Source organism: Gracilinanus agilis, chromosome 2 (assembly GCF_016433145.1).
Source record: "Gracilinanus agilis isolate LMUSP501 chromosome 2, AgileGrace, whole genome shotgun sequence".
In the NCBI taxonomy this organism is placed as follows: domain Eukaryota; kingdom Metazoa; phylum Chordata; class Mammalia; order Didelphimorphia; family Didelphidae; genus Gracilinanus; species Gracilinanus agilis.
The window spans coordinates 715,445,096-715,458,420 of record NC_058131.1 but is presented as its reverse complement, the minus strand read 5'-3'; the positions used below and the strand labels follow the sequence as shown (position 1 = coordinate 715,458,420).

Below are 13,325 nucleotides of genomic sequence, written 5' to 3'. Positions count from 1 at the left end.
ATATATATATATATATATATATATACGTAAATATACACACATACATATGTGTATAATTTCAAGACATTTTTTATGGTGAAGCCCCAGAAGGCAGAACAGATGGTCAGAGAAGGGAAAATGGAAAGCATCTCATTCATGAGGGAAAGTCAATGAAAAGGTCAGGAGATGAAGTGTTCTGTGAGAGAAGCTGTAAGAAGGCCCATTTGGCTAGATCATAGAGTGAGTGAGTTAAAGGGTTTAATGAACAACAAAGCTATAAAAGTAGGTTTTTTATCCTGCTTATTTCTTTTGATACATATTTGTTTGCTTGTTGTCTCTCCCATTGGATTGTGATCTCCTCGAGGGCAGAGCCTGTCCTTTTTGACTCTATATCCTGAGTACTTAGGGCAATGCCTGACACATGGTATATGCCAGTGGTTCCCAAACTTTTTTGGCCTACTGCTCCCTTTCCAGAAAAAATATTACTTAGAGCCCCGTGGAAATTATGAAACTATTGAACTCAGAATAAAATGTAATCCAAAAAAAGTGTGGCCATCACCACCTCACTAATTTGCTGCATCACCCACCAGGGGGCGGTAGAGCCCACTTTGGGAATCACTGGTATATACTTAATAAATGCTGTCTATTGCCTGAATGACACAGGGCCCTTTACCTGTAATCCAGAACTCCTAGAATCTAACCATCCTGTCTCCTGGGAATGAGAGATATCCAAACTCTAACCAAATGATCTTGAGAGTCAACTTTTTGACAAGCAATTATTCAATTATTTTCTATGTTCCATACACTGTGAAGCAGCTGCTTCCACCTTGTTGGCAGTCTTCAAGCAAAAACTAAAGGGGCATTTTTTTTTTCAGAAAAATTTAAGTTTATTTTGGGGCAAATGTGGACCGGATGGCCTCAGTTCATACTCAGTGAATCAGGCCATGGAGTTCATTTTGCATTATTTTACATTCACATCTTGAATTTACTAATGCAATTCAAATTAATATTCACAATTCAGGCATTATTTTTGGTTTATTCCCTGGATGGGAGGTCATATATGGTAGAGGCTAGAGAAAAGTGGCTGTGCCTAGCCTCAGGAAGACGAGATCAAATCCTGCCTCTGAAACTCATTTGTTATGTGACTGCACAAATAACTTCACTCCTTTGTGCCTCTGACATATCCTTAGGATTTGCAAATTCAATTATATTTGTCTTTATGATTGAGGAAGGTTGCACACAGGAAGTTGCCATGATGAGGAAATCACAATGTTTTGTACTACTTTACTGATCTACTTTAAAATAATCTTGGCTATAATTTCTGTCATCTTCTTTGTCTCTTGAATATCTAGACCTGGGAGATATTAAATCATTATTCTCATTCAGTTCCTTGGCCCTTATTACCTAAATTATTACAGTCACCTTCTAATTGGACACCCTACCTTAACCTTCTCCATACATGATGCATGATCCTAGGCAAGATTTATTCAGATTGACCATCCTTTCTGTCCCTAAAATAATATCCAACAAATAACAGGACTTCCACATACTTCTAGGACTGAAAATACATGGTCCTCTGTCATTTAGAACCTTTTATAACCTGATTCATTCATTCTTAATTAAGAATATGAATCAGACTGTAAGAAGTTCTAAATGACAGAGGTTAAGTGATTTCCCCAAGGTGACATAGTTAGTAAACATCAAAGGTGTCCTTTGACTCCAGGGAGTGAGAGGCAAAGATGGAATTTGAAGTTAGCCTCTCTCTCTTTTCAAGATGCAGCATTCTTTCCTCTGTACCATGTTGCATGTAAAGATGATATTGTCTTTGTTGTTATAAATTCACTTCAGAGAATTTTTAACTACCCTGTCAAAACACACTCCAAATTACAAATCATTTTTACTCAGGTCAGAAGCATGAGTTGTCTTCTTTTCTATTTGGTTGTCACAGTAGAAACAACAGAATCCAAAGGCTATTTATTCAGTTTCTAAGCTACTTCTATAAATAAATTATGCGCAGGTAGGTACAGCATAGAAAATTATATTTTTTAACTTTCCTGATTTTGTTCCTTTCCTCATTTTTTTAATTATGTTTCACTATCTTACTTTTATCTAATGACAAGAGGTTTGAAGATCTAGGTGTCCAGAATATCCCATCCTATTCTTAGGGCAGCCACTAATATTCTTCTTGGACTTAGTTAAATTCCTTCTAACTATATCATTTGGGTGCTTTGAGATTAAGAAAAGATCTACAATCACTTTGAAATTCTATAGAAAGGAACTATCATCTTAACATGGTACCAGGACCTACTGTTATCTCTCTTGACAGAGGCAATTAACAGAGCATAATTAAGCATCTACTAGTGGGCATTGCTTGGGATAAATAAGATGAAAGCAGTCTCGGCCTTAAAGAGCTTTCAATCTACTAGTAGTCCATAGGAAGTCAGCCTGAAGACTGGCACACTGACTGTTTGGTCCTGGGCAAAACAATTAACCTGCCAATGCAATAGGGCAGGGATGGGCAATGTATGGCTCTCAAGCCATATCTGGCTCCACCTCCCAACTGGCCAGTCCATGCAGAGCCCCAGGATGTACCCCAGGGGGTCCTTCAGCCCCTCCCCATATTCTAGCACCTTCTGCCTCCATCCTCATCCTTCCGCAGGCATTTATGGCTATCACGGCCAAAAAGGTTGCCGACCGTTGCTATAGGGGATTCTCTACGTTTATGAATTGTGAAGAAATTAAAGACTGCATTAGTGAGAGACTTGCTTTTCTCATGTAGAAGTTCCATGCATTAAGAAATTATAAGAGGGGGCAGCTGGGTAGCTCAGTGGATTGAGAGTCAGGCCTAGAGACAGGAGGTCCTAGGTTCAAATCTGGCCTCAGACACTTCCCAGCTGTGTGACCCTGGGCAAGTCACTTGACCCCCATGGCCCACCCTTACCGCTCTTCCACCAAGGAGCCAATACACAGAAGTTAAGGGTTAAAAAAAAGAAATTATAAGTCTGAGGCCTCTTCCTTTATCTCATTAGGGAGTTTCTAAACAACTACAATTCCAATAGCATTTGGCGTGAGAGTTGTATATCTGCTTTCTAATAAGTAATTCAGGACTTGCTGATGAGGCCCATAAACGTCTATTTAATAAAAACACCAGCTGAGTAGAATGGGCATCCTAGGACCAAGGGTACTTCTCACACACAATCCACAACTCTTAATGAGATCACAACTGAAAATTGTGATGCTTTTTTAGTGATAATGCCTCTGTGCATAATTAAAATGGAAGACAGACAGTAGTATAATAGACCAAGTATTACATTTTGGGCTATAAGTACTAAATAGGGGAATGTTTCCTTTGGAGGAAAATATTTGGAGACTTTAGTGGACCACTAACTCAGTATATGTCAACAGAGCGATATGATGCTTAAGAAAATGCAATGTGCTGCTGGGGAGCTCTAAGAGAATAATAGAGTCTGTACCATGTCCTGGTAAGATCACATCTATAAAATTTCAACTAGTTCTGGATTTTACAATTTTGGAAGGACATTAATGAAATGAATATGTCCAGAAAAAGGAAACTAGGTTGAGAATTTGTGCCATTTGAAGATGGGGCTGAAATAAATTATTTTGTTTAAGCTGGAGAAGAGAAGGCTTAGTAGGGACAGAGCAGGTGTTTTCAAGTATTAAACTTGAAAGACATTTCAGAAAATATGTCCTAGACTTCCTTTTAGACCCAGAAGGCATTCCTAGGAGAAATTGGTGGAAAGTTCAAAGAATTCAATTTAGACATGAGGTAAAACAAAACAAAACAACTATGTAATAATTAGTGCCACCCAAAAGCATCTATGGAGAAAGTGGCTTGCTAACCATTGGGGTTGTTCAAGCAAATACTGGATGAGCTGGTCAGTGATGATATAGAGAAGATTCTTAATCAGGTATCAGTTGGCCTTGATTATCCCTTGGATACTCTCCCCATATGAAACTCTGTGATCCTGTCAAGCAGACATAATAGCCTTAGAAATCCACAAGTTGGAACCTGAAGTCAGTGGAAAATCGAATAGATTTCTTCCTCCTTTTCACATATAATTCTTCTGTGTTAGGTCTTAAGGAGCAAATTCTACAACTTCCCAGTTCATAGACAATAGACAACAATTCCTTAGAATAATCACCTGATTCACTAAGGTCATGCATGGCAAAGACTGGCGCCATACAAAATGTATGGAGAGAGGAGGATCAAAGCCCATACTCATCACCTTGGCTGTTCCATGGACATAGGGACACTTATTCAGTTTCAAGGTTTTCCTGGGATAGTTGAGAATGTCATCTCAACTTACCGGAGGATCAGCATCTGTAGCAAAAACAGTCGTGATCAACGTGCCCTTGACTGCATCTGGAGCGACCATCCCTTTGTAGAGGGGCTTGGAAAACACAGGAGGAAAATCGTTCATATCCTGTAAAACAAAATTTGTATTTTAGTCCAAACCAGGTTAGAGAGGAATTGCCAATGGCTCCTCTGTCCTCTACCCATTCACTCTCTTTGGATTATAGAACCCATTTGCCATTGTCAGTCCCTCATACTCAATTCCATTATTCTCACATCAGTTTGGTACCCAAGAGGATGGGGCCAGATTCCCCATACAATTTTAATGTGTGAGATAGCTATAGAAGGCAATTCAGCTTCTGAACATAGTCTGTCGCCCAGGAAAATAAAGCATCAAGAAGCTCTTGACAGAAACTTTTTAAGATGCTTCCAGGAACATGGCTTAAACGTCCTAAGCCATTAAAGGACTTTGAACATCTTCTGTTAAAAAGCACTAAGTTAGGAGACAGGTAATTAAAAGCAAAAACATCAGCAACAACTGGCAAAAATCTCTTCCACATCTCTTGGGTTGAAAAAAGAAATTGTTTTAATCCGGTGGTCAAAAAAGTCATCATGAGAGCCAAAGAAAAAGAGAGAAATAGTCATTGGTCAGTCTATTAATCATCAGGTGCCTAATAAGCACTTACTATGTTTTAGGTACTGAAGATACCAAAGAAACAGAGAAAACTATCCCTACCCACAAGGAATGTACATTTGAATAGAAGAGAGAACGCGCACACACACACACACACACACACACACACACACACACACATATATACATGCAATATAGATATATGCTTGTTAATCAGCTGACTAAATATACTATATATATATATATGTACAGTATACTATATATATGACTGGATATACTATATATATATTGTATATTCAGTCAGTTGATTAACAAGCATTTATCAAATACTTCTTATGTGACAAAGTGCTAAGTGTAGGGAATTCAAAAAGAAAGAGGAAACTATTCCTGGCCCTCAAGGTGCTTTACATTCTAATGAAGGAAACAATATATTAATTAAAAATGATACTTCCTGGGGGGCAGATGGGTAGCTCAGTGGATTGAGAGTCAGGCCTAGAGACAGGAGGTCCTACGTTTAAATCTGGTCTCAGATACTTCCCAGCTGTGTGACCCTGGGCAAGTCACTTGACCCCCATTGCCCACCCTTACCACTCTTCTGCCTAGGAGACAATACACAGAAGTTAAGGGTTTAAAATAAAAAATAAATAAAAAAGATATTACCTGGGTGCAGCTAGGTGGTTCAATGGATTGAGAGCCAAGTCTAGAGACAGGAGGTCCAAGGTTCAAATCTGGCCTCAGACACGTCCTACCTGTTTAACCCTGGGCTCTTAACCCCCATTGTCTAGCCCTTACCGCTTTCTTCTGTGTTGGAACCAATGCATAATATTTATTCTAAGACAGAAGGTAAAGGTTTAAAAAAAAAGATGCTACCATATAAAAGGTAACATTTGTAGGGAAGGTTTAGGTAGCTAAGGAACTTGAGAAAAGCCTTTTGGAGAGGGTAGCTTTGAGCTGAAGTATTGAATAGTGAAGAAAGCTAAAGATTATGAGTTGAAGAGGGAGAGCATTTCTGGTATGGGGGACTGAAAATATGCAGACATGCTTGATGGAGACTTGTGATACTACTTGTTAGTGTAACGATTAAAAATGATAATGGCTGATATTATAAGAGAAATTAATAGTTTAATTAAAGCTGTGGCCATGTTGATAAAATATATAATTTGACCACGTGCCTGATAAAAGCTATATTCAAAATGCCCGCCAGTACCTATCTCCTTCCATCTTGTTTCTCTCCAACAAGCCAGCTCAGGTAGCAAAGAGGCCATCTCAAGCCTGCCCTCCAAATTTAAGCTGTGCTATACATTGGTTCCCGTTGTCTGATGTTATCACGTCAGAAATCAGAAACCCATTGGATCATGGGGAATGTAGTTCCAAGGTCCCCACATGTCCACAGGAAGTTTGTAAGATACTTTTAAATGGCACCTCTCTGAATTCCAAATACACATTAGCCCTGCTCTAAAGGGGATTCCTATTCATGTCTAGGCATTAGACCACTCTACTTCTGAGACCCCTTGCATATTCTATGATTCTGGAATCTTATTGAATAATGGATATATTGGCATACAATTAGAATAGATTTTATTATCCCCAAGTGGCACATGAAGAAAATGAGGCCCTGGGTGATGTATACTTTTAGTGTCAAAATCAGGCATTGAAACTCAGGTTACTTCGGGGGGCAGCTGGGTAGCTCAGTGGAGTGAGAGTCAGGCCTAGAGACAGGAGGTCCTAGGTTCAAACCTGGCCTCAGCCACTTCCCAGTTGTGTGACCCTGGGCAAGTCACTTGACCCCCATTGCCCACCCTTACCAATCTTCCACCTATGAGACAATACACCAAAGTACAAGGGTTTAAAAAAAAAAGAAACTCAGGTTACTGACATCTGAACTCTTATCCAACGTCATGGACTCTCCATTATTGTCTGACCCTTTGGAGTTAGGAATAAAAAGCAGTCTTAGACTATTCAATAAAAAATCTGACATACTCTAGCAATTTGCTGTTGGCATTTGTTTCTTGTGCCCAATATTGGAAGCTCATCATTACATTAAGGTTACTTTGACCCAAGGATAATATTATTGCTTATCAAGCCTTTGGATTCACCTTTTCTCACTTGGTGTTATTCCGATTATTCTACAGAGCCTTTGGTATTTTCTCTGATAAAAACAATTTCCTAGAGAATACAAAGTGAGGAAACACTTATGAAGTGGCTATAAACTCCTTTCCACCAAGGGGTCAGTGCAATTATCTACTCTTTTCCAAACAAATCTCTCTTTTGTGCTTAGGGTGCACTAGATTTTTTAAAAAGCAAATCAGAGGGAACCCACACAATTTGATAAGGATGAGAAGGCCAGAGTTCTAGATAACACTCTGGAATTGTAAAAAGTAATCTCCTCCCCTTGCCCCTTACAATTATTTTGAGCAAAGCCAATGTAATGTAGGAGATAGTCTAAAGCCATGAAGATATGGGTTCAAATTAAAGCTCTTCTTTATACTTTGTGAACCAGAATAAATTATTTAACCTTTCAGTGCTACAAGAAACTCTCTAGGTCAGTGATGGGCAAACTTTTTAAAGAGGGGGCCAAAGGAAAAGAAATACTCCTCTGTCAGTCTGTTTCTAAGGCAACTCTTTCGAAGTTTCACTGTATTGTATCCTGCTCGTTGTATCCATCAGATTGGGAGTTGCATCTGGCTGGGGGGCTGTAGTTTGCCCATCATTGCTCTAGGATCTTCCCAACCATTAAAGTAAGGGGAGGGGAAAGAAATTGACTGAATTGGAGACACTGAACATCTTTATATGAAGTGTGGGTGACTAATTGGCATTATGGTGGGTCAGACTTTATGGACATTGAAATCCCTTCAAATGTTAAGAGCCTGGGATTATACAAAGCAAGTAATGGTAACGGCACCCAGAGCACAGGAATTCATGACTTCTCTCTACTTCTACTGAATCCCAGAATCATGGATGTTGAAAGGGACTTCAATGACCATGCTGTTCAACCCAGGCCTGAAAAATAAATTCTGATTTTTTTTTATCACTCCTAAAATTGTCATCAAACCTTTGTAATGTGACCTCCAATGGGGAGAAATGAACTCCCTGCCAAGACAGCCCCCTTCATTATAAGGAAATTTAAATTGTGAGCAAATATTTCCACATTTCAAGTTTAAATTTGCCTCTTTACGACTCCTAACAAGTCTAATCACTTTTCTCCATTTCTTTCTTTTAGACACTTGGACATAGTCATCATATCCTTCTTTCAAGGATAAAAAATTTTATTTTTCCTTCAAATATTATTGTATGTCCTGAACTCAGGGCCCTTTGACATTCTTTGGGTTACCATGTTTGTGGTCATTTTGGTAATTTGTAATCTGGGCAGTGTGTATGCATATACACACACACACACACACATATATACATACATACACACATATAGTCTGTGTACACACTACATATATACATACAAATGCACAGGTATACATGTATGTGTATATTTCTGTGCACTTGTGTACATACACTTACATATGTGTATATTCACACATGCACATACCTATCTCTGCATATGGGCACAGGTACAGGTAAGCACTGGATATATTGTATGTATGTGCACATATGCACACATGTAGGCATATACACACAAATACACAATACATGTATTCATGTATGTGTATATGTTTACATGTGTGTATATGTGAGGATTTGCAAACACTTATCTGAGAAGTGGTTCATAGCTTCATGTGATAACTAAGAAGATTTCCTACCCAAAAGGCAAAGAACCCCTGCTCTTTCTCACCAAAATCCTTCTTAAATGGTGGTGCCCAGAAGTGAGCACAATTTTCCATGTGGGGTCTAACCTGCAAGCCTCCCAGTGAATTCCTTATTCCCAGAGATTGCACTTCTTGTTTTTTATCCCCAGATCCAACATCTATACCCAAATCTGGGCAGCTAGGAAGAGGCACAAGGGGCCCTAACACAAGGAAGCAAATTTGATGTCACATTTGATGTCACAAGTCCATTCAACATGCATTTATCAAGTCCCTACCATGTGCACCAGGCACTCAACTCTGGTGGATGAAACCCATGCATGGTTTGCATGTGATTCTGGATGACTACACCTTATTACACTGGGAGAGAATCACTGTATCTAAAGAAAGTATATTGATATAAAGAAATCCAAGATTCATAGAAGAGAATCTGTGGTGGAATGGATATTGATGAATATTCGTGAAGAGGAAAAAGTCATTATATATCATCAGATTATACTGTAGCTCAGCTGGACAGGAAAATAAAATAGAGGAGGATTTGGGAAATAAGTAATCACTTTGCCCTTAAAGTTTGGAGTTGTAATTAGGTGGAGATCTAATTTCACAGACACTTTCTGGAATTCTCTCTATTTCAAAAGCAGGAGAACTAATCACTTCTTGTCTTGCCTTCATTATAATTTCATCCTTCCAAAAGTAAAGCCAGCATCAAAAGAGGATTCTGTTCCAGTTCTGATTCTCATTGAGGGAAAGTTTAAACTGTGTTGAGGAATTATGGGAATTTTGTGGGGAAATCACCAGTCCTTTCTAGACCAAGGAGAGAAAGGCAGGAACAGTTTGATATGGACTTTGGGAAAACAGAAGGAGAGGAATAAGAGGAGGGATCAGGAGGATGGAATGAACTGAAATTCTGCAGGAAGAAGGCAGCCCAGAGGTTATTAATAAACTCTGAAGACTGATATTCTGAAAAAAAGTAAGGGAAACTTGGGAGTTCAATATAATATTAATTACAGCTGAATTTTAACTCTGAGTATTTCAGGGTCCCCACTTTTTGAAAATGGGATTTTCTGAATAAAAAGAGAAAAAATATTTTGGACCATCAATTAAGCTAATAGAATGGATCAACTGTTGCAATCTTTTGAAACAACAGGGATGAGAGTCTCAGAGTATGGACAGTAATTATATAAACAACTATATTTATCATTGGAGGAAAAACCCACAATGATGAGATTACAGAAATCCTACATCATAATATAAGAAGAGTGGCCCCCATCCCTGTCTGTGGAGGAGGAAAGTTTCTCTGGATTCAACTCTCAACTGAGTGCACAATGGACTTAAAAATACAATTCCACCACATTGGTAGATTATTCACCAATCTAAGGCTATAAATACTGGGAACTCATTAAAGGATGGGCTTTGGCCTCTGTATTTTCTGTACTTGACAAGATGAGTTAGTCATTCAGCACTGTTATTGTAGCCATATTTTTCTTTTACGACACTCCGAGCAGTAACTCCTTATGGGGTTGTGATCCTTGATTGGTGCTAAGATGTCCAGTGAGTTGTTCATCTTTCCTCTGGAATGCATCCTTTCAGACAAGAGAAAGTGACTAGATAGCAATGGTGCCTGAGTGGAACCCACACCTGTTTTTGACTGTATCCTAGGAATATCTGGAAGAAGAGACCAGGAAAACATTTCTGTGTAAATAATTTTCTTGGATGCAGTGAGCAGCAGAGAAGCTGTTCTCCCTGTACCTCTTTTTCTTGTTCTCTTTTGTCCTTAGTCCCACTAGAGGGTAATGCTATCCAATCAGAAGGGGAAAGAAATAGCAGTTGAAAAAATTCTCTCTTCACCATCTGCTGAGATCATACTATGGCTCTAACCAAGCCTACTTCCAAATGCCTGACAAAAACAATCAGTTATATTTTATCAGTACCATGTATTGATGTGTGCAAAAATCTCTTGTAGAAAACCTGTGGAGGTTTCTTAAAAAAACAAACTCAATTTTTTAAGTTTTTAACTATTTAATTTCCACAAATCATAGGAGTTTAGAGTTCACCCAATACTATATTTTTGAGGTTCTTAAGATTCAGTGAGGATGAGTAACTTCCCCAATATCACACAGATCTTTAAAAATAGGAAATAAAACTCTAGTCAGAGAATCATGCTTGTCTTCTTTTGAGGTTGTATAACTATTCAATTACATTGGCAGAGCTGTACCTAGGAATAAAGGTAAACAGAATGAAATACAGCTTCAGTTGAGTAGGGTGGGGAAGGAAGAAGTCAAAAGAACTGGGATACTGACATGAGTCCACTCATGTAAATTGCAGTGAGAGAGGAGGAAGATGGGGCAAAACAAGTCCAGCCCCAAGAAGGCTAAAAGAAAACCTTATTGTCCCAAACCTAGTTAGTGATCATGGAAAGAAAAATGAACCAGAAGACATAGGCTTTATTTGCTTTCCATAAATAAACTCTTAAGATAAATACTGCCACTCACTCATCTTTGGAAAGTCTAGTCTAAACCTGATGGCTTCTTTAGTTCTTTCTCTACCTTTAAAAGAGAGGAAATGCAACAATAACCTATGATGTGCTAAAATTAACTAAGTTGAAGTTTTATACACAAATTGGGCAGATTTAGCATGACAGTCTGGTAGAAAGTTATTGAGAGATGTCTTATTCTGGATAGGAAAGGCAACAAAAGAGCTGTAAACTACCTGAAAAAAAAAAAAGGAAATGTGGTCATGTATATTTTCATGAAAAACTTTCTTGGAGATACCAGATTCTATCCTCCAAATAAAAAAAATAGTGAATATTTGCTACCACTTCATTTCCCAACGAATGTATTCCCCAATACAGCTTTCCCTTGTAACATAGAAGTTAAGTCAAACAAATTGAAATATATGCCTTATTTAACCCTCTATTAAGAGGTTGGGTTTTCCACACTTTGCTGAATATAAAGTGTTCTAGATGTTGCTAGGTGAGGTCATCTCCTCATTGTACCTCTATTTATTATTAAAGTCTCCCTAAACTGAAATGTATGGGCAAAATGAAGCAGTGACATCATGAGATTTTAATCAGGTAAAGGTGGCCATGTAGACAATCCTACTGTGACTCTTTGGGACACAGAGATAATAGGTTCTTTATGCTTACTCTGAAGAAGCAGCATAGTATATTGGGAAATACTGCAGATCATGCCAACATAGACGTTGTGACTGTCTCTTCTTCCTCTTCAGAATGGGGAAGATAATATGGAATGTCATCCCACAAGGCTGTGAGGATAACATGAGATCAAGTTTGTAATGCCCTATCTATATAAATTCTATTTTGATTCTTTGACACTCAAAGACCTATGAATCATCAGGTGTCCATAACTTCCTGCCAAATGTAATTTCATAGGATTATAGATTCTAGTTAGAATATTCCCAACAAATATATTTTTCTTTTCTTTTTCTCTTGGCACTTAAAAAATACACATAGATAGATAGATAGAGATATATCTATACAAATGCTATTAGACTCACTAGCCATGTGATTCTGAAAAAAAGTAATTTACCCTCATTGAGGTATTTATTAATTTGCTTTTTAATTTTTTTTACATGAAAATCATCATATCTGTAGCACTTTCCTCAGCTCTCTTGAGGCCCAGATCATGTAATTTCAGTCGAAGGCTCTGTAAACCTTAAGGTGAAACAAAAATGGTAGCTGTTGTTGTTATCCTTAAGGCCCATTGTCATTATTCTAGTGCTGCTCTGTCCTCTGGCTCTGTCTCCAGCTCCATTGTCAATAGCTCAGGTCTTTCTCCCTTTTTAGCCAATGTTTCTCTCCTTCCTTCTCTTCTCTCTGCTTTTCTTCTGCTGCTGAACTAAGAAAAAAATTCCTCCCATTCCCCCATCCACAACAATGTATTCCTTTTGAGGGTAGGGGATACTTTTCATTTTTGTTTTTTATCACTAGGAAGACTAGCACAAAGTAGGAACTCAATGAATATTTTTTGAGTTGTGAGATGAATTTCCCCATGTAACATTTGGAATCAGAGGGAGAAGGGAAACATGGGAAGACATCAAAAGCTGCTATAAGACATGCATTCAGAAGGGTTAGTTTTAGATTGAGCCACTCAGAAACACTCAAAGGCCTATGAATCCTTAGGTGTCCATATTGACTCCCTGGCAAATGTAATTTCACATGGTGATAGATTCTAGCTGGAATATTCCCAACAAAAAATATTTTCCTTTTCTTTTCCTCTTGGCATTGAAAAATATTTTCCTCCTATCTTCCTTCTTAGGGTGAGATAGTTACGATTTTTGCTTAAATTTGACTTTCTTCCTTCTCTCCAGGGAAAATAAATGTTATTTCAAATACAGAATCTTAGAATAATAGAACTACAAAGGTGATTCAGAGGCCCCTCCTTCCTGCTCCTCAGTCTTCCCCAGACCCTTTCAGATTTGTGGTAAATAAAACTGACATGGTACATTCATAATGGGTTGACCAATGCTAAGCATAGTTAAGGGATCTATCCTCTGTTCCTGAAGGTGATATTTCTTTTAATGTAGACACAGAGCAGCCAATTGACTGCTTGCAACAGTGCTTTATTGATTCCCATTTGGCTTTCCACTACCTTAGTCTCACATGCCTCTTAGATTTGTCCCA

At 38.3% G+C, this 13,325-nt stretch overlaps 1 protein-coding gene across 1 annotated transcript in view; it reads right to left on the bottom strand.

Moving 5' to 3' along the window:
• The window catches only part of PCDH15 (protocadherin related 15), a 660,961-nt gene that overhangs the window by 207,040 nt on the left and 440,596 nt on the right, over positions 1-13,325 (bottom strand). Inside the window, exon 19 of the mRNA XM_044660331.1 lies at positions 4,308-4,424. Within this exon, the coding sequence (XP_044516266.1) occupies positions 4,308-4,424 (117 nt within the window). The remainder of the gene's footprint in view (positions 1-4,307; positions 4,425-13,325) is intronic.